General features: G+C 30.2%; 1 protein-coding gene and 2 pseudogenes across 7 annotated transcripts in view; 2 read left to right on the forward strand and 1 right to left on the reverse strand.

The window, feature by feature from the left end:
* LOC149883377 (uncharacterized) overlaps window positions 1-25,740 on the reverse strand; it is a 38,429-nt gene that overhangs the window by 10,882 nt on the left and 1,807 nt on the right. For 5 of the 7 annotated variants that reach the window (XR_016444576.1, XM_090065526.1, XM_090065520.1 and 2 more), the window contains exons 2-5: window positions 22,159-22,171; window positions 21,783-21,905; window positions 11,497-11,576; window positions 848-910 (exon numbers count right to left, since the gene is read on the reverse strand). Coding sequence is in view for 6 of the 7 variants with exons in the window: in XM_090065526.1 (XP_089921652.1) it covers window positions 848-910; window positions 11,497-11,576; window positions 21,783-21,905; window positions 22,159-22,171 (279 nt within the window). In the remaining variant the exon portion in view is untranslated. Of the gene's footprint in view, window positions 1-847; window positions 911-5,720; window positions 5,819-11,496; window positions 11,577-21,782; window positions 21,906-22,158; window positions 22,174-25,740 lie in introns of those variants that run through there. The other 2 variants (XM_090065521.1, XM_090065524.1) reach the window with 2 other exon arrangements.
* LOC149883378 (uncharacterized) lies at window positions 12,670-18,385 on the forward strand (annotated as a pseudogene).
* On the forward strand, window positions 18,616-21,032 carry LOC149883379 (uncharacterized; annotated as a pseudogene).

Consider the following 25,740-nt stretch of genomic DNA (forward strand, 5'->3'; position numbering starts at 1 on the left):
GCATACATGCATACATGCATACATGCATACATGCATACATGCATACATGCATACATGCATACATGCATACATGCATACATGCATACATGCATACATGCATACATGCATACATGCATACATGCATACATGCATACATGCATACATGCATACATGCATACATGCATACATGCATACATACATACATACATACATACATACATACATACATACATACATACATACATACATACATACATACATACATACATACATACATACATACATACATACATACATACATACATACATACATACATACATACATACATACATACATACATACATACATACATACATACATACATACATACATACATACATACATACATACATACATACATACATACATACATACATACATACATACATACATACATACATACATACATACATACATACATACATACATACATACATACATACATACATACATACATACATACATACATACATACATACATACATACATACATACATACATACATACATACATACATACATACATACATACATACAAGGGTTATCTTTAGTAGGCATACCATACCAAATTAGATTATTGTTTAGAGAACATTATTTAAGTAGGTTAATCATCATTTACACAATCTACGTCATACTTCCCTAATTTTCATTATTTAAATTGGTAGATACTCACATTTATTTGACGAATTGATGATGATAGATTGTTGGAAAGCAATTAAATGTTTTCCCTTCATTTTCTCTTCATATAAGTCACATTATCATATCAATTTAGTGAAGAAAATATTTGAAGTTTATTCACATTTTAAAACAAAAAACAATTCAAACTTACAAAAAAGTCAATTAGTTCACTTGTATATCCTATTTCAGGCGTAAAGTGAAATTCAGTTGCATTCTGAAAATAAAACATATGAAGCATCAATAGAGAAATTTAAAATAAATGGACCTGTTGCAGCTTTCAATGCACATTATTTAACAATGCTTATACATTAAGGTGAGCTAAATAAAATACTAATAAAGAGATTTATATCTTGCAGTCAAACATGCGCTATTAAGATTACCAAAACTTGGAAAAGCTATAACTTTTACAATCATTTTTAACATTTTAAAGTCATGCTCTTCCCAAATATAACAGTTTAAATTCATACAAGAAAATAATGTTTAAATATATCTTGAATTTATTAACATCTTTTTATTGCGTATTATCTTGATAGTTTTTTGAAAAATTTGAAAAAGTTTTGTTGTAGTTTTAATACGCGTCAATAATGTGCCAATAATTAGCTTTGCTAATTATTGACAAGATTCACACGCTGCATAATTTTATCATTATAACGGTTTTTATAACGATTATTAATTGTTGACAAGAGTCACAAGTTGTATGTTTAAATGCTATATATAGCGAACAAATTTTTTGTAAAGTCGTCGAGGTTGTTGACAAGTGATAAAGATATTAGAAACGAAATAAAATGGCTCTTAAATGCGTAGAACAACAAGATAACCGGGCGTGTCTATTATCTCCGCAATATGAAGATGGACAGCCAAAGCGATTTATTCGGCAGATGACTTCTTTCTTTGTGATAAACAATATTACTGCAGATTGACACGTAGCGTATTTGCTTGCTGCTCTGCCGTCGAAAATCTACAATTCCATGGAAGAATTAACAGCACCTGAACTGCCAGAGGACGTTTCGTACGAAGAGTTGGTGGTGAAACTTGAAACGTTGGAGATAAGAAAATCATCGTTAATGTCAAGGTATGAATTTGGGAAAACTTATCGTGGCAATGAAGAATCGATACAGACGTTTGCGCATCGAGTAATTCGAGCAGCTCAAGAATGCAAGTTCTTGCCTTCAGAGAGAGACGGTCGACTTCGTGATCAACTCATCATTGGGGTTAATGATGGTGCTGTTGTGCGTGCCATTCTTCGGGGAGAGGATGCATTGAGCTTTGACAATTGCGTCAAGACTGCATCCGTAATTGTACAAACCAGATTGGATGCGGCATGTTTATCTGTGAATGAAGAGGTAAATGCAAGTTACCGAACAACTGAAACAGTAATGACAAGTCATATTCGGAGAAAGAAAGAAATGCGATGTTTCAATTGCGAATAATTAAATCACTTTGCATGTGAATGTACCTCTTTATGCAAGAAATGCTCGCATAAACATGCTGCGAAGGACTGTAACAAACGTCGACAAAACCAGGAAAACTTAAAAGGGACGAGTTCGCATTAGGTATTTCTACAAGAACTCGTCCCGAAACAGTACTACCTACTATCGACTTGGTGATAAACGGAAGAAAAGCTACAGCGCTTGTAGATACTGGTTGCTCGCAATCAATCATCACCAAGAAGCTACTGCCATCTAACTACAAAGTGATTCGTGTAGTGGATGTTGCAACAATGGGCGGAATGATTCGATGTGAGGAAGTTGTTGCTAAAATACACCACCCAACGAATGGGTGCCTGCTTAATGCATTGATGTTATGCGTGGATGAAGTCATAAACAAATACGACATGATTATGGGCATGGATCTAATAAAGTCGTGCGATGAGCTGAAAATTGGCACTGGAAAATTGAAATTCTGTAATTCTCTAATTAAGTTGTCATCGACACCCAGCGTTGCGACTGTTGAAATTGGAACAAGCAAAGCTTATTTTGATGGCAAAAAATGGATTGTTAGTTGGGAGTGGGAGAACGAACCTAAAATGAAGAACAGAACAAGTCAGTATAACGTATCTAATCAACATCGTGAAGCGTTCGACAACGAAATTAACGAATGGATCAAAGAAGGCATACTTGTCAAATATGACGAAAAAAGTATGGGCAAACCTAAAGGATTACTCCCATTGATGTGCGTCATGCAACATAACAAAAAGAAGATAAGACCGGTGCTTGATTATCGCGAACTCAACGCCTATGTAAAAGCCTCTACAAGGGATGCGGATGTTATCAACGATGCAATGAGAGATTGGAGACTCATGACTACAAATAGCAACGATTCTGTGGTGGATCTAAAAAGAGCATACTTGCAAATTCATGTGCATACACAACATTGGCCTTACCAAACTGTCATTTACAAAGATCAAGGGTATGCGCTTACACGTTTGGGCTTCGGTCTGAACCTAGCACCTGTGATGATGAGCTCAATACTACGATATGTGCTCCAACAAAATTCTGCACTCGCAAAATCAGCAAGAGGATACATTGATGACACATTTGGCAACCAATGGAAACGGAAGAATGCTGGTGGCACATTTGAAGAAATGGGGCCTTCACGCAAAAACACCTGAATATTTTGGCAAAAACCCAGTTCGTGCACTAGGATTGGGAGTAACAGTAAATCCGTCTACAAATGAAATGTTTTGGAAGAGAGGTCGCGAGATTCCCATTATAAAAAATGTGCTCACCAAGAGAGAGATATTCTCATTGTGTGGTAATCTGGTTTCTAATCTACCAGTTGCTGGATGGTTGAGACTCGCATGCAACTTTATAAAAAGATGTACTATCGAGGCAGGTTGGGATGAAACTATTAGGGATAAGCACGTTAATGAAATGATAAAGGAGGTCGTGGAGAAAGTCATCAAATGCGATCCAGCCAAAGGCGTATGGAATGTCAAACCAAATGCATCCCTTACAGTATGGTGTGATGCAAGTTCGCTGGCAAAAGGAGTTGTGATAATGCAAGGTGACAAAAAAATAGAAGATGCGACATGGCTCCGATCAAAGTCTGATGCATTGCATATCAACGTAGCTGAAATGGATGCATGTATTGAAGGTCTCAATATTGAAATGGAATCCAAGTGATGTCTCTATCAAAACTGATTCTCATAGTGTATTCAGCTGGTTGAATTCCGAATTGACTCGTGACAAACCTGTAAAATGTGCTGGACAATGTGAAATGCTAATCCGACGAAGGCTTCAGATATTTGGAAGATTGGTCGAAGATTATGCCATAAATGTAAATGTTACATGGATAACAACAACAAAAAATGTCGCAGATGAACTCACACGAGTGCCAGCAAAATGGATAAAACACAAAGTTGCAACACAAGAATGTAATATCATTTATAAACACGATAATCAGCAGGTTAAAAAGTTCATTCAATAGCACACATAGGAGTTTCCAAGAGTATGGAGTTATGCTCGCGTGCTGGAATCCACGTTAACAGAGAAACAGTGAGACAAGTTGTCGCTGAATGTGATGAATGCAATTCAATTGATCCTCATGTGGTTTCATTGGATAAAGGAAATTTTGCTGTCAGTAAAGTGTGGGAAAGAGTAGCTTGCGATTTTGCTCACGTTGATTCATTGCTATATCTCACCTGTATCGATTGTGGCCTAAGCAGATACACGTTATGGTCACCATTAAGCGATGAAAGTGCAGCAATGGTTGTTCAATCGTTAGAAACAATATGGTCATTGCTTGGGCCTCCTTCCGAAGTTCTCCTAGATAACTGTAAGTCGTTTAGATCTCAGACTATGCAAGCTATGGCGTCGAAGTGGGGAATCCCTGGACGATGGTGAAGCTGACAATAGTGCGGACCACGCTGGTCAAAACTATCCAACAAATTGTGAGATAGAGACACACCCTGTTCGATTCACTCGATATGGGAGAAGAGTGTTTCCTAACCGAAAGTATCAAGATTATGTATGAGCTCTTGGTGAGCTGGGGGAGATGTTGTGATTTTAATATGCGTCAATAATGTGCCAATAATTAGCTTTGCTAATTATTGACAAGATTCACACGCTGCATAATTTTATCATTATAACGGTTTTTATAACGATTATTAATTGTTGACAAGAGTCACAAGTTGTATGCTTAAATGCTATATATAGCGAACAAATTTTTTGTAAAGTCGTCGAGGTTGTTGACAAGTGATAAAGATATTAGAAACGAAATAAAATGGCTCTTAAATGCGTAGAACAACAGGTTTGTTGATAAAAGTAGATTAAACGAAAAAAATGCTAAAATGATTATTTTGTTTTGTTTTGTTTTGGTTTTCATTATGGAATGTAAAATTAAATATTTAAAAGTAAATTGTTTTAGATTATTAGCAGTATTTTAAATAGATTTATACATTGAAGAAACAAAGATTTTGTGTGAAGAGGCCATAGTTGAATGAATCTTCATTATGTCTTTCTTAGCTAAAGGGAAAAAAATTATTAAAATATATTCATGGGTAAAGTAAGAGATGGTTTGTGGGTGAAAATAGAAATGGTTGGCCTTGACAGCAGAGTGTTGATAAATCCACTCCCAGCTTCTCAAACCTTTCCAGAGGTTTCTGTCACAAGTTTTACACATCATTCAACAATCTGTGTGAACTTGGAATATCTTGAATGTTATATTCTAATTAGGGACAAGTCACTTTAAATATAAAACTTCATCTCATCCTTACGGATATTTTTTAATTATTGGGGAAAAAAATCGCAGTCCATCAAGTTAATTACTACTTAGTATTCTAGAGTCTTGAATTTATGTTTTGGCAGCAAGAGTAATTATTGTGGATAACCTTTATCTGTAAACTTTTTCAAATCTTTATCAAGATGGAGCCAAAAGAATGAAACATTTTTTTCAAAAGTATGAAAATATCTCAATACCCATTTAAATAACAAAAGTACTATAAAAAAATTCTACAAAACATCATTTTCATAAAATTCAAATGATGAAATCATCATTTACTCAAGTATATAATGAGTTTTTACCCTGAAATCAAAATGTCTTTCAACAAAACAAGTCAATGAAAAATGATCAAAACTTCTTGAAATCTTCAAAATCCAGAGTTTGCTAACATGATTATGTTCTGAGTAAACAAAAAAAAAAATTTATCAACTTTATATCACATAATGGTTTTCTTTCAATCTGAGAAAAAATTAATTTAAGTACATGCAAAGATGCCACTGAAAAACCTTATTCTTTTTCATGTTTTTAAAAAGTGTTTTGCTCAAAACACTTTACATAAGTCAAAGTAACACCATTCACACTTTCAGCTTAAAAGCTTTATCCAATCAACAGTTATACAATCAACAGTTATCCTTGTTAACAAACCAACAACATTTCGAGAAATGAAAGGCAGATAAAACCATATAGAAAAAATAAAAATAAATAAAATGAAATAATAAAAGCTGAAAGACCAAAATAAAACACTTCAAAAGCATGTTTCTCTTTCCTTAAGTTCATTTTTATCATTAAAACCATAATGACACAAAGCCTTTTTCTTCTTTGTTTTACTGAGTTAGTTTTCTCAATCTGTACATCAAGCAACCAGTTCACTCAGACTGTTTGATGTGCTGAAAGTTAAATTTTCACATTTCTTTGTTTATAAAATAGCCATTATCTATCAGGCTTATTGAAAACCACAATAAGACCCTGGCACCACCATTTTATGGAATGACAGCAGATACAACTGCAGCTTTGACATTACTTCCAACATTTACTCTTTTTGGGCACCATGTCTATATAAAACTGTTTGTGAACTCATTGACATTTTGTGTCTTACAGTGTTAAATTTTGTCAGAGGTTCATCACTACCAAGACTTTTTTGATAAAATATAGGACCAATAAGATTAGAAACAACTTTAAAAGTATTAATTTTTTTCTTATTCTCTAGTGATTTTATCACTTGTATTTTCACCTAGAATCAGAGCTTTTCGGAAAGAGTTGACAGCACATTTTAAATTTTGGCTTACTAGTTGCATGCTTTAAAACTGAATCATCTAGAGATCTTTGTTCATCTAATTGCTTGGTAGTTTCTTTAATTGACTCATGTGCAGTTAGCACTTAGGAATTGTGTAATTCACTGCTGGTGTTGTCATATATTGTCTGACTAATAAGCTATGGCATATTCTTGCATGAAAAAAAAGCTTTTATCAAACTAAAATCTTTACCATTCTTCCTAAAGGCAGCAATTTTTTGAATGTTGATTTCAAAACTATTTTTCCCTGAAGTATATTTTGATCTAATATCACATGATTAGATTGTAATCTACTGCACTCTAGAAGAACAAAATCTTATATTCTGATTGCAATCAGTACCTGAATTTTTGAAAAACTCATTTTTTTTGGAAAAAAAGATGCTCAATATCTATAATTGTAATACAATCTGAATGCTCAAAACCAGAACACAATCATACAAAAAGAGACAACTTTCTATAAAAAAAAAAAACAATGCCTAGGTGTTACAATTAGATGATCACTTTCAGAAAATATAATACTTTCATTTACAGTTTTGGTTGCAAACTTTTTCCATTTTCTTTTTCATAAGCAACTGCCTTTTCTCAGAACCAATTTCAAGCAAGAATAGCTTTCTTAACTTGAATAGATTATGGTATTTTAAACTGAAAGATAATAAAAACTAATGGTTAAATCTTGACATGATTTTAAAGTTAAGATACACCTTTTCTATAGGAACTTTAAAGATAAGAATACTTTTATGGTTTTTAAAGTGTAGATTACAGACTAAATAAAGAGGATAAAGGAAGGTTGTTGATGAAAACTAGAAACCTTGATCAGTTTTCAAGACAGACATTTTCCAAAAGTATCTATAAGATACTTGCTACAATCTCAGAAATCTAAATTAATTTTTGTTAAAAGGTAAACTTTGTTTGAATGAAGAACATTTTGTATATCAAAGTTTTTATGAAAAAAAGATGTCCTAAGGGCCTCAAATAAATTTTTTTGTAATTTTCAAAAATTGCAAAAAAGTGCTCATGCATGACTGGAAGATATAAAACAATTTTATTTTTAACTTTTTTTTCATCATTATTTTGTATTGCAAATTTGCAACTTCCCACCAGTAATTTGACTTGAAAATAAAAAAAATTTCATTTTTTCAGGCCATTCTTTTCTACAGTTGTAGCTTTTCTCTGAAGGTGGAAAAATAAGTAATTTTAATAAAAGCAATAAATTTTGGTCGTTGCTACTTGAAGCGCAATGCGCTCTATGCAGCCATATGCTATTCGGAACGCAATGCGCTAAATCTTATTGATGTTTTGTACGCATGCGCTAAATCTTATTGATGTTTTAAATAATTTTGATGTGATTTGCTTTTATTTTGCGATAATTTTTTTGTTCAAAATAATGTCGCTAGAAGTTCATGATACTTTCTTATCCTGGGATGAATTTTTTCGAGCAGTTGAAATACACTGTAATGAAACATTCCAACCCATGCTTAAACATGGTTGCAAGCTAACGGTAACAGCTAATGGTAAGACAAAGCTCGACCAATGACCTTATCCTGAAATGTTTAAATACGTGTACTATAATTTAATTACCACACATGGCGGATTCAATTTAAGCAAAGGCATTTTATTATAATATTTAAGATTAGCACTGACAAACCATTATGGTATGCCAGCATTGATCTAAAATATTTATGTACAAGACTTTGTCATTTCAAACAGATTTTGCAATCTACGTAAAAAGAAGCAAATATTTTTCATTAGTTTACTTAAAAAATTTTTTATCTTGTTCATATTAAAAAAGTAGGATGTATATTCTCTTATTTTTTACAAATATATATGTGTGTGTGTCAATTTTATTTTAAGGCTATCAATTCGATCTAAATATAACATTATCTTTGATCAAAATATAACAAATGTTATGCATTTTAAAGTCAAGCATGTGCAATTAAAAAATACTGTAAAGTGGCCAAATGTAGTTGGTAAAAAAAGAGTTAATTGCAAATTCTATTTTGGTGCTTAATGTTGTTGGTTTTGAATGTAGGATTATTTGTAATGAAATAATTTTAAAGTTTGATTTTCTATTAATTATGATTAAAGAATTGATTATATGTAAATGTTAGTGTGTTATAAGTGTAAATATTCATGTACATACATATCAATAAAGTTTTTTTAAAAGGATTTTTTCCTACTTATATATTGTTAGTCTTTGCAGATTTGCCCAAATTTCTAGGATATGGTGTTAAAATCATTAGTTACAAAGTTTTGTGTGATGCAAAGTAAATATGAAGATTCAGTAAATGAGGTTCAGCTCATCAAATCAAATCCTCATTATGTTTATGTGAGATTTCCAAGAAGTCATGAGACAACAGTGTCTACTAAACAGCTGGCTTCCATTGGAACAACTCCTATAATACAAACATCAAGCAACAATTTAGAAGTAACAACCATCGATAACTATCCCCCAACCCCTAATGGTAGCAATGAAACTCCTTTATTCTCCAAAAAAGAACTAGAAAATAAAATGAATCCTATAGAACAATTTAAAATTCTTTTCGTAGATCTTTAGAAATTACTAAAGCACCAGAAAAACTTAACTTGTAAATACACCTAAACACTTTTAAGAGGAGGGTAAATGTTACGTTAATGTGATAATTTGTGTATACATATACATCTTGTATTATACTATATATATATATATATATATATATATATATATATATATATATATATATATATATATATATATATATATATATATATATATATATATATATATATATATATATATATATTTATATATATATATATATATATATATATATATATATTTATATATATATATATATTTTTTATTTTGTTATTTTGTTATAGACTAGTGTAATTATAGCTCTTTTGAGCAAACATAATTAATTTGGTTATTCTTTACATAACCTTGATACTGTAAATCCAATAATGCTAATTTCAAAACTAAATAATGATAATGATATGTTCAGATCAAGTGCCTTTTTAAAAAAGATATGTTTAAATGGAAAGAGGACATAGTTTATGAGGTCAAAGTTATGAGAACAAAATTTATCGATGCCATAATTTTAGCAATCTACATCAAAATATTCAACTATTAGTTTTGTTGCAATTTATACCAATAAAATATATACTAAAGTTAATTATTTATAATTATAACTATTACTTTTTATTTACATTATTGTAAGAAACTTTAATAAAATATATTAAAAATGTATTATTGCTATTATTATTACTAATAACTGTACTAAATTAAATATTTTCTAAAATTGTGTCATTGATAATCAAATTTGGTTGAAAGAAAAAACTAGATAATGAGCCATGTGGTTCATTATCTTTTTTTTTCTTTGGAAAATCATATTGTTATTATTATTTTAAAAAATAGTGAACTTATGTTTATTTTAAAACGAAAGATAAATACTTTATATACTTTATAATATAAAAAAATATTATCAATACACAAGTTTTTCTCCTATATATAAAAACAAGAACACATAAAATTACATGTAGATATCTATGATGTCTGCATGTAATCTAGAGACAACTATAAACTAAAAAGATTACCTTAGTTTACTTATGCATATGAACTAGAGTGTTTCTCTCAAATGAATTCATGATTATTTTAAATAAATGCTGGCAATCCATCAGGGGCGGGTTTAAGGGGGGGGGGGCTAAGGGGGTAGTAGCCCCCCCCCCCTTGGGATAATGTTATATTTTTTTTAAAGCGAGTAATAAAATATATCAATGATCTTTATATGCATAAGTTATGCATAAATGCATATACATAAGTTATGCAACATAACTTAGTTTTAGTTTTATTGGAAAAACGCTTGAATGCTTCTTGCATTTTTAAGTTAATAAGTTTCTAAACCATAATGCATTGCAACTTAGATTGTTATTGTAAAGCGGTGTCATATAGTTTGCATTGTAGTTTATTCTTCTGTATTTGTTTATAACCATGTTTTTTATTTTTATTTTTTAGTTTTAAATTTAATTTTTTAAATTTTAAGGGATATTTTTAAGTTTTATGTGTTGAATGTCAAGTGTTATTTTAAAGTTTTACACAAAATTTTTAACAAATGAGCAATGCCAATGGAAATGGTAAAAACCCAGTTAATGCAAAAAGAAAACAAGTCAATATTTCTACATATTTTAACAAGAAACACATTTTATCAGAACAAGTTAAAAAAACAGAGAACTTAACCATTCCGATACCGTATAAAAGCACGCGAGAGAATGAGTAGAACCATTAAGAGTAGTCCATAATTTACGTCAACCAACTTTGACCAATTTTACCCCCATTGTAATGCTTTTGTAACAAGATCCGTAGTTTAAAGACGACCCTTTATATGAATTAAAATGTTAGAGACAAATAAGACTAAATAGACGTAAAATACGACTAGATAAATTTTTAAACTTTAGTCCCCCCCCCCCCTTGGTAAGTGACCAAACCCGCCCCTGCAAGCCATATTGGATTGCTTTGAACTTATCTAAAACATTTCATTCAAATATGTTAATGTTATCGTTGTATTTTGATGGCGATAGAATGTTCTAATCTAAAACATTCACTTTATAAATTGCACAAAATGTTTCGTTAGTAAATAATTTTTGATTTCGATTTAAGCGCCTATCAAACCAGCTTTATTGTGAAGTATAAATCGCACTGTTTTAATAAAATAATTGCGCATGCGTGTACAATATTGCGTTCTGAGTAGCTTATGGCTACGTAGAGCGCAATGCGCTCTACGAAGACACTTTGATAAACTTTATTTACTTACTTTTATTAGATAAATGCATTTTGTGTCACCATTAATAGGATAAGCAGCAAACAACAAATTTTCAACTATGTTATTGCCAACTAAAAAAGAAACTCATTAAAAAGTATGAACAAATATTTTTTGCTTTTTTTTCAGCTGTATTCTTAAACAAAAATTCACTGACTACAAATGTATTATGATATATATCATTACCTCAAAGCAAGAATGCACTCTTAATTTCTTTATCAGTTGATTTTTTTAGATCAGTGTTTATATGAGAACTTAAAACCCCTCAGTTCCATGTAAACTTTAAGGTAGAAATACATCAACTATTGTATTTTCATTCATTGATTATTAAAAAATCAAAATTTATTTTCACATTTTCTCCACTATAAAAAAAATCAAGATGCTGTGTCCTTACTTTTAGGTAGCAATATATGATATAAACCATTACCATTACAGTGTTTTCCCAGTGGGCACACGGCGGAATAAAGACGTCTCATGTCCGTTAACTTCACGTCCTCTCGATTTAAAGACAATCTGAACCATTACAAAGCGTCTTATAAACGTTTTTTTCTTGTCCGTCCAGAAAATGTGACGAAATAAATAAATTGATCGCTATTACTTTTCGTGACCTTCTTTATAAACGTTTTATAAACGGCTTTTTCGCGCCTGCAAGCGCGAAAAAGCATGGATTTGAAATTGGTGATTCTTATACTTGGATCCTAGTATTTTTTTTTTTTATTTATATGCTATCTTTTTATGTTTCCTAACAGTTACCTAAATAGTAATTGTGAACTCGTCGAAGATTTTTCAATTACTATTTAGGTAACTATTTGGTAACATTAAAAGATAACATAAAAAAACATACCGCTTAAATTTTATTTACTGTAAAAAATAATAGAGTATAACCTATACACTGAAACTATATTATGGTTGTTGTTATTATTATTAATAACAATATGATTCTTATTTTAGTTTTTACTTACATGTAAAGTTTTTTATATTATTTATATTATATAACAAGCTCAAGATTAGTTACTATAACTAAATTTAATAACTAATAGAAATTTTTTCAATTTGATTTAATTTGATTTACTTTGATCAACATGGAACAGTGAATTAACTAAAACTAACTTTGATACTAAATGATGACTTAGTAAGACTGTAACTGATTAATATATATTAAGTATTATGTGTTTTTCAGTTGATAAAAGTATTTATTTTACAAAAGTGTCAGTCATTTTTTTAAAAAGCACAACTAATATTATGATAATGGCAGCTTATGTAAAAAAATGGAAAACTACAAATAAAAGAGTGCTTGGATTACTAGATTTTAACAATGATGAAACTTTTGAGATTGAAAAACATGAAAATCTAGTCTGTGCTGAAATAAATCTCTCTGACCATTCAAATAGCAGTTGCATTCTTCGTGAATCTGATAGCAGCAGTAATAATGATTCATGTACTCTTTCAGATGCTGATGAATCATATGAATCTGATGTACCTGTCTTGAGCCACATTGACAATAATGATAATACTAAGTTTGATGATTCTAATTATAGCCTTTGCACAGTGGTCCAGAATTGTCACATTTGAGGCAAAAATCATATCTTCACCATTTTTGAAGCTAAAACGCTAAAATTTTCGGTGAATATTCATTATACCCTGACCCACAAAAGCTATTATAATGTCCCTCATCGTACCTCTGAAGGACACGCCAACGGCATGAAACCAAGGACAAACGACACAACATATAATAAACATGTGACACATTTCATACTTAATTTTCAATGAACTATTGACTATAAATTAATAGAACATTGAATTGATTTTATTGATTAGTCACCGGCATGTATAATAAGTTTTTGCTCGATTGGATAAATATCATACAAGTGCAGAACACCAAGAACACATACCATAAAACTTACAATTAACAGACTTATTTTACGGAAGAACTTTTAACTTAATATTCTCTGGAGAACATGTTTCATTTAGTACATAGTGGTAGATTTAGTGTATAGCATAAATAAATTCTAAAATACCACACCAAGGACACATGACATAACATGTGACATGCTTTTTGTAATTACACCTATATTTTTAGATCTATAAGTTAAACTTTATTTCCATAACACTTTTGACTTCCTGGTCGATTAAACAACGAAATCTTCAAGGAGACTAGACCAAGCACACATATTTTATAATTACCTAGACATGAATATTCTGTGCATATGGTTGCACAGCAAGAACATACCACAAATTAAAAAGTGTGTGTAGTGTTGGTTTTACACCAAGATTATAAATAACAATAGTTTCTTAAATATTTCTATATTTAAAGCATTTTTACTAAACTGAGCTATTTGAAAATGTAATTATAAAGGTTTTCAGTTTTTAAAAAATAGCAATTAAACATGTGTCACATCCCTACTGCAAAAAAAAAAGTACATATACCCCTATTTTAAGCATGCAGCTTTTTGCAGATTTCTTTAAATAAAGTAAATAGGACCTATACTATCAATACATCAATTAGATATGAAGAATATAATATTTTTATGAAAATTACAAAAGAAGGTCTAAACATTCTTCTGGAAGAGCAAGCTCCTTCTTTGATTCAGAACTTTGCCTCTAAGAAGTGATAAAGGGATCTGATGAGCAGAGCAATCTTCTCATTACATCTTTATTTGTAACTTTTCAAGAATATTTTCTTGTAAAATGTTCTCGAAAGTTTTTAACATCTTTATTTCTACTTTCCTGAGCTTCTTCAGATAAGAGTCCAATTGGAACCGGCTTGTCTCTTACAACCTGATGTGAATGTACAATCATCTTGTGAACTCCAGCAGGCATAGGATACCATTTAAAATGTGTTACATATGTTTTAAATGTATCTTTGCAATATATTTCAAGTTTATCTGGGTCAATTGGGTGCTTACAGGACAGCACACAAAGGATAATAAAGAATCTTTTAACAAGACCTTTATCAACTCCAAGTATTTCAGCAAAAGTTTCATGGCTTCTAAATGCCCTTCTTGCTGTGTTTCCATCATTGGATGTACCAGAGCCACCACTTCTTGGCACATCAACAACAAGTCCAAGTGCATTTTTAATTTTTATCTGAATTTCTTTTTTTCTGCTTGCAACTATTTGTTTCTTTTCAGGTGTATTTGCATGAAAAAATCCAGAATCATTATATCCTGGTCTTCTTCTCTGTCCAATATGTAGCAGACATTCAAAACAGTGAATCCAGAGATGGAGAGTGTGGATTCCCAGGTCTAAAGACATCTGATTAGTTTGTCTATTATAAACAATTTCAAAGTCATTCATTTTTTTAGGCATTAATCCGCAAACATTGCAAACTTGATAATCACTTAATGGAGAATGAAGAGTGGAAACTTTACCATCAATCATAGTACATTCTAACTTGCGCTCAGTTGACATAAAAAAATCATATTCTGCTTTAACAATTTGCTGATTTTTTAGAGTAAATTGCATTCAAACAGGGCGACAATATTGGGTTGAGGATGTTTTGGGGTTAGTCCAAAGAATAACATTAGTTTCCCGTATTTTAAGTTGCACAGGTACTGTACATGAAAGAAAAAAAGATTCTTCAACTGGAACTGGGATTCTGTCCTCTTCATCTTCAGTTCTCTGTTTATAAACAGACTGTCCAGCTGAACCATCAAATCCAACTTTGTTTATAAGAAGAAGAGTATTGCAAGGCTAAGGTAGTTTTGATTTATCCATGACTTTCCAAATCCTGTTTGCAGTGTGATCCATTATTCCTTGAAGATTCACAGAAGCACTGTAGTCTGAGGTAACAATTCCGGAAACTGGAATGCAATCATTTTTAGCTTTCACAATATAATTGTAGGCAGGGTATAGCATGCAACCTTTATCTAAGGCCCCTTGGCAAATATTTTGATAGTCAGCCCTACTCATTCTACAGTCTAACATTAAAGCTAGAGCTTCTTCTGCTGAGTAGCTTTTAGAGCGTGATATATTGCAGGATCCATCAATTTTACTTTCCATCAAATGTTTCAGAACTTGGGCGTCTTTAATTTGTCCTTCTTTGTTGAGATTAAGAAAAAGGGCATGAAACAGGATTTCATTGGTAACTCCTAATTTTTTAATAATGTCTGACGATCTTCTTTTCTTGGACCTTATTGAGAGATCTTTAAATAATTTTGATGGTGCACCTCGTTGTAAATTGTTTATTATAACTTGCTGTTGAGGTTCATTTACAATAAATTCCATATGTAACCATTTCTCGTAACAATTTATAAATCTTGCTTTTTGTCTACCTATTTGACTCCATTTCTTCTTAAAGTCTTTCATAAACTTTTCAGTTAACCTAATCTGATTTTGCTTGGGATAACATTGAGAAAACAATATACTAATTTCGGTTTGTGCTTCCTTACTAATTAAACTTACATATTTATTCTCATATTTTCCTTTAAACAAGTAATCAAAAATGTCTTTGTTCTTCATATAAAAACTTGGTTTCACCATTTATTAGTTACTTGATTTTTTGTGAATGTTATTAAATAACATTCACAAAAAATCAAGTAACTAATAAGTGGTGAACAATCAAAACAAATTTTGTTTTGATTGTTTTGTTTATCCGTTTTTTCCGCTTTTATTCTAGAATATTCCGCTATTCGTTTTCACGGTTGAAACTAGAAAAAACAATATTTCGAAACATTGGGAATGAGAGGGGAGCTGCATTTAAGTCTAAATACATCATGTTTGGACTAACCCTACAGGTACAAAAGCAAACAAAAGCAGCCAGAGCTTTTTCTAAATTTTTCTAAACACGCTATTTTTTCAAAAGCAAAAAATTTCAAAGTGGGCAAACCTGGGCGAAAATTTTCCTGGTCGATCAAAGTTTTATTTTTTAACAATTTATTTAAAAAAGTGTTAAACAAGCGGTAAATTGTGTCTTTTGTAAGCTTTTTTACATTTCTAAATTATTTTATGCTGACCTTCTACATTTCCTAAGAATATTCAAAACAATTTTCATAGCTTTGATATCGGTAGGAGTCAGCATAAATTAAAGTTTGCAGACAGATTTTTGCCCGAAAAAATGGAATTTTCTTCAGTCTTTGAACTTTAAACCCTCCTTAGACAAATTTTTAAAAAAATTACGTACCTTGAAAATTGAAATCTGGTCTTCACATAACATATATAATTCAATTTTAAGATATATATATATATATATATATATATTTATTTATGGCATGGTCCTGGACCACTGTGCTTTGCCAAAAACTTACTGCTTGCTCCATTCGTAACAAATGGACTAGAGCTTCTGTCAATGAGCTTCTGTCAATGAGCTTCTTAATATACTTTGTGAAGAGGGGCTTGAACTTCCATAAGATGCCAGAACACTTTTGCAAACTCCAAGGAAAGTTAATATTATACAAAAATGTGGAGGTACATATACCTATTTAGGTATTAAAAAAGGTTTAGAAACAGTATTTTTGCATCACAACTTCACTGAAAGATCCATTGAATTTTGTTTTAGCATTGATGGTTTGCCAGTGTATAAGTCAAGCAGTACACAGTTGTGGCCAATTTTAGCTTCTTTTGGTGACTTTGATATATTTGTTGTTGCATTGTATTGTGGAAACAAAAAACCTGATTCACTTAATGATTATTTAGAGGACTTTGTTGCAGAGTTAATTGAGTTGATGGAACATAGTGTATCAATCAATGGTAACCAATATGATGTAAAGGTTAAGTGTTTCTTGTGTGATGCCCCTGCCAGAGAGTTTTTGAAATGTATCATATCCCACACTGGTTATGACTCTTGTGAAAGATGTTGTATTCATGGAACACATGAAGGTCGTGTTGTTTTTAACGATGAGATTGATTATCCCCTAAGGGAAAACATAACATTTAAAAATTTTGGATATAATCACCATCAAACATCTATATCTCCTTTAGTTTTGATTAATTTAGATATGATCAACAATTTCCCTTTGGACTACATGCATCTTGTATGTTTAGGTGTTGTCCGTAGGTTATTGAATTATTGGAAAATAGGTCCTGGTGGTAAAGTAGCTGCTCATCAGTTAGAAGAAATTTCAAGCTGTCTCCTATCATTAAATGGACACATGCCAAGTGAATTTGTATGTTAGCCACAGAGTCTCAATGACTTAGATTGATGGAAGGCAACTGAATTTCGTCAATTTCTTTTGTATACCAGTCCAGTTGTTCTACGATGTATTTTATCTAAAGATTCATACAAACATTTCTTGGCATTAAGCATTGCAATAAGTATTATGTTACAGTCTGATGATAACTTTCGCATGCAGTATATTGGTTATGCAAGGAGTTTAATAACACAGTTCGTTTATAATTGCAAATATATCTATGGAAATAAATTTACAGTGTACAATATTTATAGTCTATTACATCTGCCTGATGATTGTTTAAACTATAATAGTTCATTAAACACAATATCATGTTTTCCTTATGAAAATTTTCTTCAGCGTGTAAAGAAAGCTGTAAAAGGTTCTTCTGATCCAATTGCACAAATTGTAAAAAGACAAACTCAATGGGAAAGTTCATTTGGGTTTCTAACAAAAAAAAACCTCTCAACCAAAATATTTAGTGGAGGAAAAGATAATTGCTTTCTTCTTAAAAACAACGGCATTGCATTTGTTAAAGAAATCAAATCAGATGATTCTTTTTTATGTGATGTAGTAAAAATTAGGCACTTGGAAGATGTGTATAATACGCCATTTCGGTCTTCATATCTAAACGTAGTGTTACTTCCACATTGAAGCAATGTAAATTTGAAGAGTAGATCCTTTATAGAGCTTGTTTTATTAGGAAATGTGTATGCCTACCTGAACAACGTGAATTAGCAATATTTCCTATTTTGCCTGAAATAGAAAGAGGGTGATTTTCCTCAAATAAATCTTTACTGTGTTGTTTTTTAATTCAAGGGTGTCATTAGCAATGAATGAACTTAGCCCATTTTAAATGTTTCATTTGATTGTAAATGTCAAATAATAATATTTCTAAATTCTATGTTATGATATTTGTTTTATCGTTTTCAAAGAAATAGTCTTGCTCTTTTCATTTGTTTATTTCATAAAAATATATTTTTTAGAAAACACCTTGAAAAATTTAATGAAAATGGCTTGGTGCAGAGCAGTTTGGGTGGAAGAAAATTTGGAAGAGGAAGGTGTTATACCGTCAGTCTGGATAGATTATATATATTGGCCGTCAGGAGGAAATGTCCTCAGAGCATACAAAGAACTGACTCCACCTGATCCATCATGGCACAAGTTTGTTAAGTTAAAAAAGAAAGTTAGAGATGGTAAATAGTATGTGTTTGTATAGTTAAATTAAAAGTTTTTTGATAGGCATCTTCTGTTTGGTGTGTTAATACTTTTTAAAATTTTATTAAAAGATGAGAGTTATGCGAAAATTTTGAGTTTACCACTTCAAATGAAATTAAAAATGAGGTGCTTGAAAAAAAAGATCCAAACAAAAAAAAGACTAAGAAAAAGAAAATGTTAATACCAAGACCTGATCTAAACTGTATGTTGTTAAAAAAAATTGTTTGCAAAGTTATTTTATTTATATATATATATATATATATATATATATATATATATATATATATATATATATATATATATATGTGTGTGTGTGTGTGTGTGTGTGTGTGTGTGTGTGTGAAACTTGATTGTTATTTTCGTGTCAACTTTTAAAAGTAACATTTTTGTTGGATTAAATTCTGCTTTAGTAATATATCCTGACATAACAAACTTCAGATGCTTATCAAATATCTCCAAGTCACATGCTGTTAAAAGGCTGTTAATGACCCCAGACAGACGCTCAAAATTATCATAAAAAAAAAACAATACAAGAAAACATGAATGTTTCTTTAAAGTCTTCATTAGCTAAAATAAGTAAGTTCATATTCTATATTTGTCATAAATTATGTTATAGTTGTCATTTAATAACCATTTGTAAACATACACATGTTTATATTTTTAACTCTAGTTTATAAACTACAAATTTATCTGTTTTGTACTGTAATTTCTTGGCATGTTTTATGCAGCTTCTTTTTTTTTTTTTCTTTTTTTTTTTTTGACTATGAGAAGAATCATCTTTTATAATTTATCATAGCTATATTCACACAAATGCTTTACTTTTTCAGTATCCTAAAAAGCACCCATGAGGAAATTAAGTCCAACTGATGTTAGTTTAAAATCAGATAGTTCTCAAATAGAAAAATAAAAAAGTCAAATAATGCAAAATTACCTTTAGAAGAAGGAAGTATGTAAATATGTAAATTTTCAAAGTATATTGTCTTTATTATACTTTCAAAGTTTTTCATAACCACTTTTATTTAATTTTCAGAATTTAAATACAAAGTACTCCATCTACTAACAGACATTCTTGATGAAATGGAGGGCATTAAAAATATATTTAGAGCAGATAGTTCATCATTAGATGTATCACAGATTGATACGCTAGAAGAGTTCAAAAAATTTGACTCCTCTTTATCAGATAAAGAAGTAGAAAAGAATATAGTAAGAAGTAGTACTTTTCTAAAAAATGAATTAAAAGCCTTAAACAAGAAATGATGATTAAATCATGTATAAGTTATGAACAAAAATGTTAGTTATTTGCACTGTTCATTATTTTTAGAAGCGTCAGTTATCAAATGTTGGTGGTAATTCCAGCTATGCCACTGTGAAAGCGATGCTTGTTAAGTATGTGTTTGCTTTTTCATGTCATCTGTAACACACTCTCTCCAATTTTTTTTTCATGTTTTCACTTCTATACCTCCTAAATCTGCTAACTCTCTACATGCTGATTACCAATTATCTGCATCTTTATGCTCTATATCCCTAAACCACCCTCCCTGACTCACCCTATCAGATACACTAACTATTCCTTATCTCTAAGATCATTGCATGTTTTATGCATATTAGTAGAAAGTAATTTTAAAACTGGTGTCCATAATTTTTAAACTGCTTATGATTGGGTTTGGTTTTTATTTTTATCATTTATTTATTTAGATTGATGTCAAATAAATTGATGAATTTATTTAACTTGGCTGGTACCAAAAAAGAGAGTTTTCGAAAAACAAAATTAATGAAGATAATTATAGGTATTTTTTGTTAATATATTATATTTTTTTGTTATTATGTATTTTTATATAATAATATATTTTTACATTAATGCAAAATATTTTTATTATTATATAAAATTTTCTTATGCTTATAATTTCTGAAGTGCTTTTTACAGATTGTTCTTTCAATTTATACTACATACGCACAAAAATCATCTGAGTTATACATTAACAGATTAAAAAGAGTTTGTTGCATAAATTCAATTTTACTAATATTATAACTCGTTTCTTAGGCTGTGCCCCAAATGCTTTAACAGAGAATGAAGTTCATTCGATTGTTGGAAACACTCTAAAACGTGCTTCAGATCGAAAAAATGGTGGCGGAAGAAATTGTTCTTCCGTCTTGTCTGTTAACAAGGATGATGTTAATAATTTTTGTGGAAGTGATGATTCATAGCATTCGTAGCATTAAACCATTTTTTGTAAATAGTTTTCTGTAAATAAATTTTACTTTACTAATTTGTGTGTTGAATTCGAATTTTTTTGCTTCTATTCAAAATGAATATGGTAGTTTAATTAAATTTGATTAATTTATATAATTAAGAAAAAATGTTTTTAGAAAAAATAATTTAGAAAAAATAATTTAGAATTAATATTTTAAACTAAAAATTAAATTTAAAAAAAACGAATAAGACGTCTTTTCGGCGTTCCATCTATAACGTTTTTCCGTATTTCCAAACTGAACCAATTTTGTTCGTCCGATCGGGACTTCTTTTTTACGTTTCTCAAAGGATGTCTTTAAGACGTTCCACGCAGGACGTCTTTCTGTATTTCCAAACCAAACAAAATAAAGACGTCCCGATGGGACGTCTTTAAGACGTCTTAAAGTTGTCCGTGTGCCCACTGGTTTATGGATGATTTTGTTTCAAAGGCTTCAAAAACTTACATTGCTGTTACGGTAGGTTTTTATTTACATATCCTAAATGCTCTTTGAAAATCTGAATAAAGCTGCTTAACAATTTTTTTTTAATTTGAAAGATTTACCTTTTTAATTACAACAAAAGTAATTTTTATTTTTTAAAGTTATTATATTAACTTTATATTAATAAGAAATATCGGTTACTAAAGTGCAATCGGGATATTTGTAATATGATATTTATATTGAAAAATCTGATTTAAAAAAAAATTTACATAAAAACAAACTCACAATAAGGATTTCCCCATTGAAACTCGAGATAAGGTCCTTTGTTCACTTTGCAAGTCACTCTTAAATTTTTAAGCATCAATGGTCCATATCCACTTGAATTTTGTGTAAATCCAGGGCATGTGACTGAATATGAGAAGATGCAGTAACCAGGTAATAATATAGAAAATTGTTTTCTGCATTAACTTTACCTTTTTTAAAAGGTAGTTTTTTTTTTCGTAACCAAAAGAATTTAATATAAAGTATTTGAAGTTATAACACAAAAATAGTTAAAAGGTTTTTGAATTATGAACTAAACATTACAAAAAATGGTAGAAATAGTGAACAAAGAAGTTGAATTTAACGAAGGATATTCTCTTCTAAGAACTAAACTACTTACAGAAACGGTAATCCTAAACAAAAAAAAAAGAAGAATTAAAATAATATAATATGGTGGAATAACATTTTCAATAAAAAATAAAATTGCATAAGTTTCAGTAAAAAGCCTATAAATAAAAGACTTTGTTTGTCAACATTTTGATTGGGCAGTGGCCTGATGGGATCTTAAGTCCTCTTAAGTGGCGATGCAGTGGTGGTATGAATTGCTGTTACATAGGATGAAAAACTATATTATGCTTCTTCAGATCATGAATGGTCCTTTTTAATCATTTGAAGTTAAGACAGAGATTGTTTAAGTATAAACTGAGTTTTCCCTCATGTATAAACATTCTTTGATTGCAGTATTTATGAGTCATAAGCTCCATTTTGTTTTTGAATTTTGATATACATTTTGACTGAAGGAAAGTTACTAGACTTGTAATATCATTTACAGAATTAAATTACAGAATAGCAAGACAGTCAAATATTAAGGTGGACATATGTATATAATCACAAGAAAGATGCAATAGGCAGGCTAATTGTAATTGAATTGCGTGAAGAAACTATTTACGGCGGATTTGATTGACGTAGTTTCTTTGATATGTTGTAAATATAGTTTAAGTGGTTTATTTTATGAGCATATTTGAGGTTCTTTGTATAGTATAAGTTGAAGGAAAACTTTTTGTAAAGGGAGTTATTAAGGAGAAGAGAAAATGTAGAACTGAAACGTTGTGTTCGCTGCGAGAAAACAACACTATTGAGGTTAAAACTTGGTTTTGAAATAAAAACTAAGAATAGATTTATAATAACAATAATTCAGTTTTCAGATTCAACGTTTATTTTGCATCAATTATTTAATTATAAATAATGTTTTGCATCTTATTTGTTAACTTTAATAACCAGTGGAGGCAGATGATTAACACTTTTAAATAAGCATAATAACAGATGTGTAAAGAAGAAATACAAGAAAATACTAACCAAAGAGAAATTTGCAATATTGAGAAAAAAGACCACATCACAGCTACAAAACCAATTACACTGTACGACGACCATAAAACTTTCACGAAAGGCAGTATATCCTCAAATTTTAAATCGATAATGCTGATTTCTGTGATCCTTCAATTATCCAGCAGTGTTTATACTGCTGAAAACATTTTTCCAACTCGCATTATACATTGCCGGAAATCATGTTGCAAATTCCTTTTCTTTTCTTGTTTCAACACTAATCCTAACATTTATTTCTCTGACCAAAAAACTAAATGTTAGGGTTTTTATTGAATACATTAGTATTTGCATTCAAATGTTGGTGCACTGTATGTAAGCCATCCATATTGTCTAGAACAATGTGTACACACTTATGTATGTAAGGTCTTTCTGTGTCTGCGTCTTTCAATCATACTTTTACATTTTGAACTCTTTGCTGGCGCTTATTCATAAATGCTCCTGAAGTTAGTGTAAAACAGCAATGTCTTCTTCACAACAGCAATGTCCCCGTTCGTTCGTTCCCTCTTTCGTTCGTTCGTTCGTTCGTTTATTCGTTCGTTTAAGTCGCCATCTGCCTTCGTTGCTTATTTCATTATGAAGAGAGAAACATACCAAAACATAAAGGAAATTCTTTATCGTATCCAATATGTTTATCAAAAATGGGCAATCTGTGCTGACTTCAAAATTATTGTCATTTTGATAGGGATACAATTGGAATACATGAAATTATGCTGTTTTATTTGTCTGTGGGATAGTTGAATTAGGTGGCGCGTAAAGATTGGCCACTTTGTCGAGTCGCAAGACTGTTGCGAATAACGTCTTAAAGATGTAATTAGCATGTGTGAAGGTGTTAATGTTTGTAGATGCTAATGTGTGTAGGTGTTAATGTATGTAATTGTTAATGCATTAAATGTATGAAAATGACGCGATTGTAAAAATGTATTAAAAGAGAATGTATTTTGTAAAATGTATTGATTCGCAGTCAGATGTAAAATATATTATGAAGTTCGAAAAGAAAAAGTGGCTCTTTAGTGTCACAGGGAAAGTCTAAATAATTCCCCACAACACAACTAATTTTTTTTTAGTTGATAAGAAAAATGTAAAATTGCCATCTTTACACATAAAATGAGATTTGATGAAGCAGCTGGTAAAGGCTCTTGTTAAGAAATATGCGGCCTTCAAAATCCTGATCAAAAACACCTTTCTTTTAGCCTAGAAAAAATTAAAATTGAATTTTTGTGGGATCCGACACATGAAGTCTGCAACTTAATTACAACATCATTCAGCAAATATTGGATAACATTCAATTGGTGCAACATGTATATTGCTCGAGAAATACTCCCAAGGCACGAAGATCTTGGATTTAAGATGTTCCTTAATGTCCATTTTCTGATGTTATACATGGACTTTCAGCACGGTTACAAAGAAAGGACCTGCGTTACGCTACGCTAAGAGCATCTTGAACTTTGTGGACTTTTATATGTATAACTAATGATTTTGTGAACTAAAATATCTTGTTTTACAGCCTTTTGACGCACGTAACATTGACATATGCGGTATTGATAATTTTAAACATTATGACAACGCAACTTTTGAATATGAAGACGCAGAAGATTACGATTGAGTTATGAATATGGTTGGAAGCCATATTAAAAAGGTAATTTACCAACTTTTAACCATGAGTAAAATGAGTGTTTTTTATAAGGTGAATGCAACACTGATGGCTAAAATAATACAACTGTTTTAGATTAAAGAAAAGCTGTTGCATACAACAAGAGATTAGGAACTAAGATGAATACTTAGATGACCCCAAAGAACTAATAATAGCAATAATAATAATAATAATAATAATAATAATAATAATAATAATAATAATAATAATAATAATAATAATAATAATAATAATAATAATAATAATAATAATAATAATAATAATAATAATAATAATAATAATAATAATAATGATAATAATGATAATAATGATAATAATAATAATAATAATAGTAATAATAGTAATAGTAATAATAATAATAATAATAATAATAATAATATTAATAATAATAATAATAATAATAATAATAATAATAATAATAATAATAATAATAATAATAATAATATATCAATGCTGAAGCAGAGATAGTGTATCCCTGCAGAACCTATCACTAGGTTATTGCAGCCATTACTTTAAACATAATCATACTGTAAACATTACTATACACATAAACATACAAGCATTTAATTGTTAACATCACTGGCTATCATACCATTGCGAATGTAAATGTTAGTAATCATATTTGGAGGATAAAATAGCGTCAAATGAGTGTAATGATATTGCATAAGTATCTTCGGTTTTTAAGGTATTCCACAATTTTGCATCTCTGTTTGCAAAAAAATTAAATCTTGCAGGACAATTTTTTATTAGCTCAATATTCAATTTATGCCCTTGCCTACGTGTATGAATCCAAGGTTTATCAATAACTGGAAATGTAAAATTTGACAATTGAATTTTCTCATACCCATGAACAGTTTTATAACTGTCCTGAAAATCATAGAAGTTGGTATAATAATTAATCTTAGATTCAGATTAAGGTAACATACGAGGTACCTTAGACAGAACCTA

The sequence above is a fragment of the Hydra viridissima genome, unplaced genomic scaffold (genome assembly GCF_058129835.1).
Source record: "Hydra viridissima isolate aposymbiotic clone 2 unplaced genomic scaffold, HvirCarnegie_v1 scaffold_10, whole genome shotgun sequence".
NCBI lineage: Eukaryota > Metazoa > Cnidaria > Hydrozoa > Anthoathecata > Hydridae > Hydra > Hydra viridissima.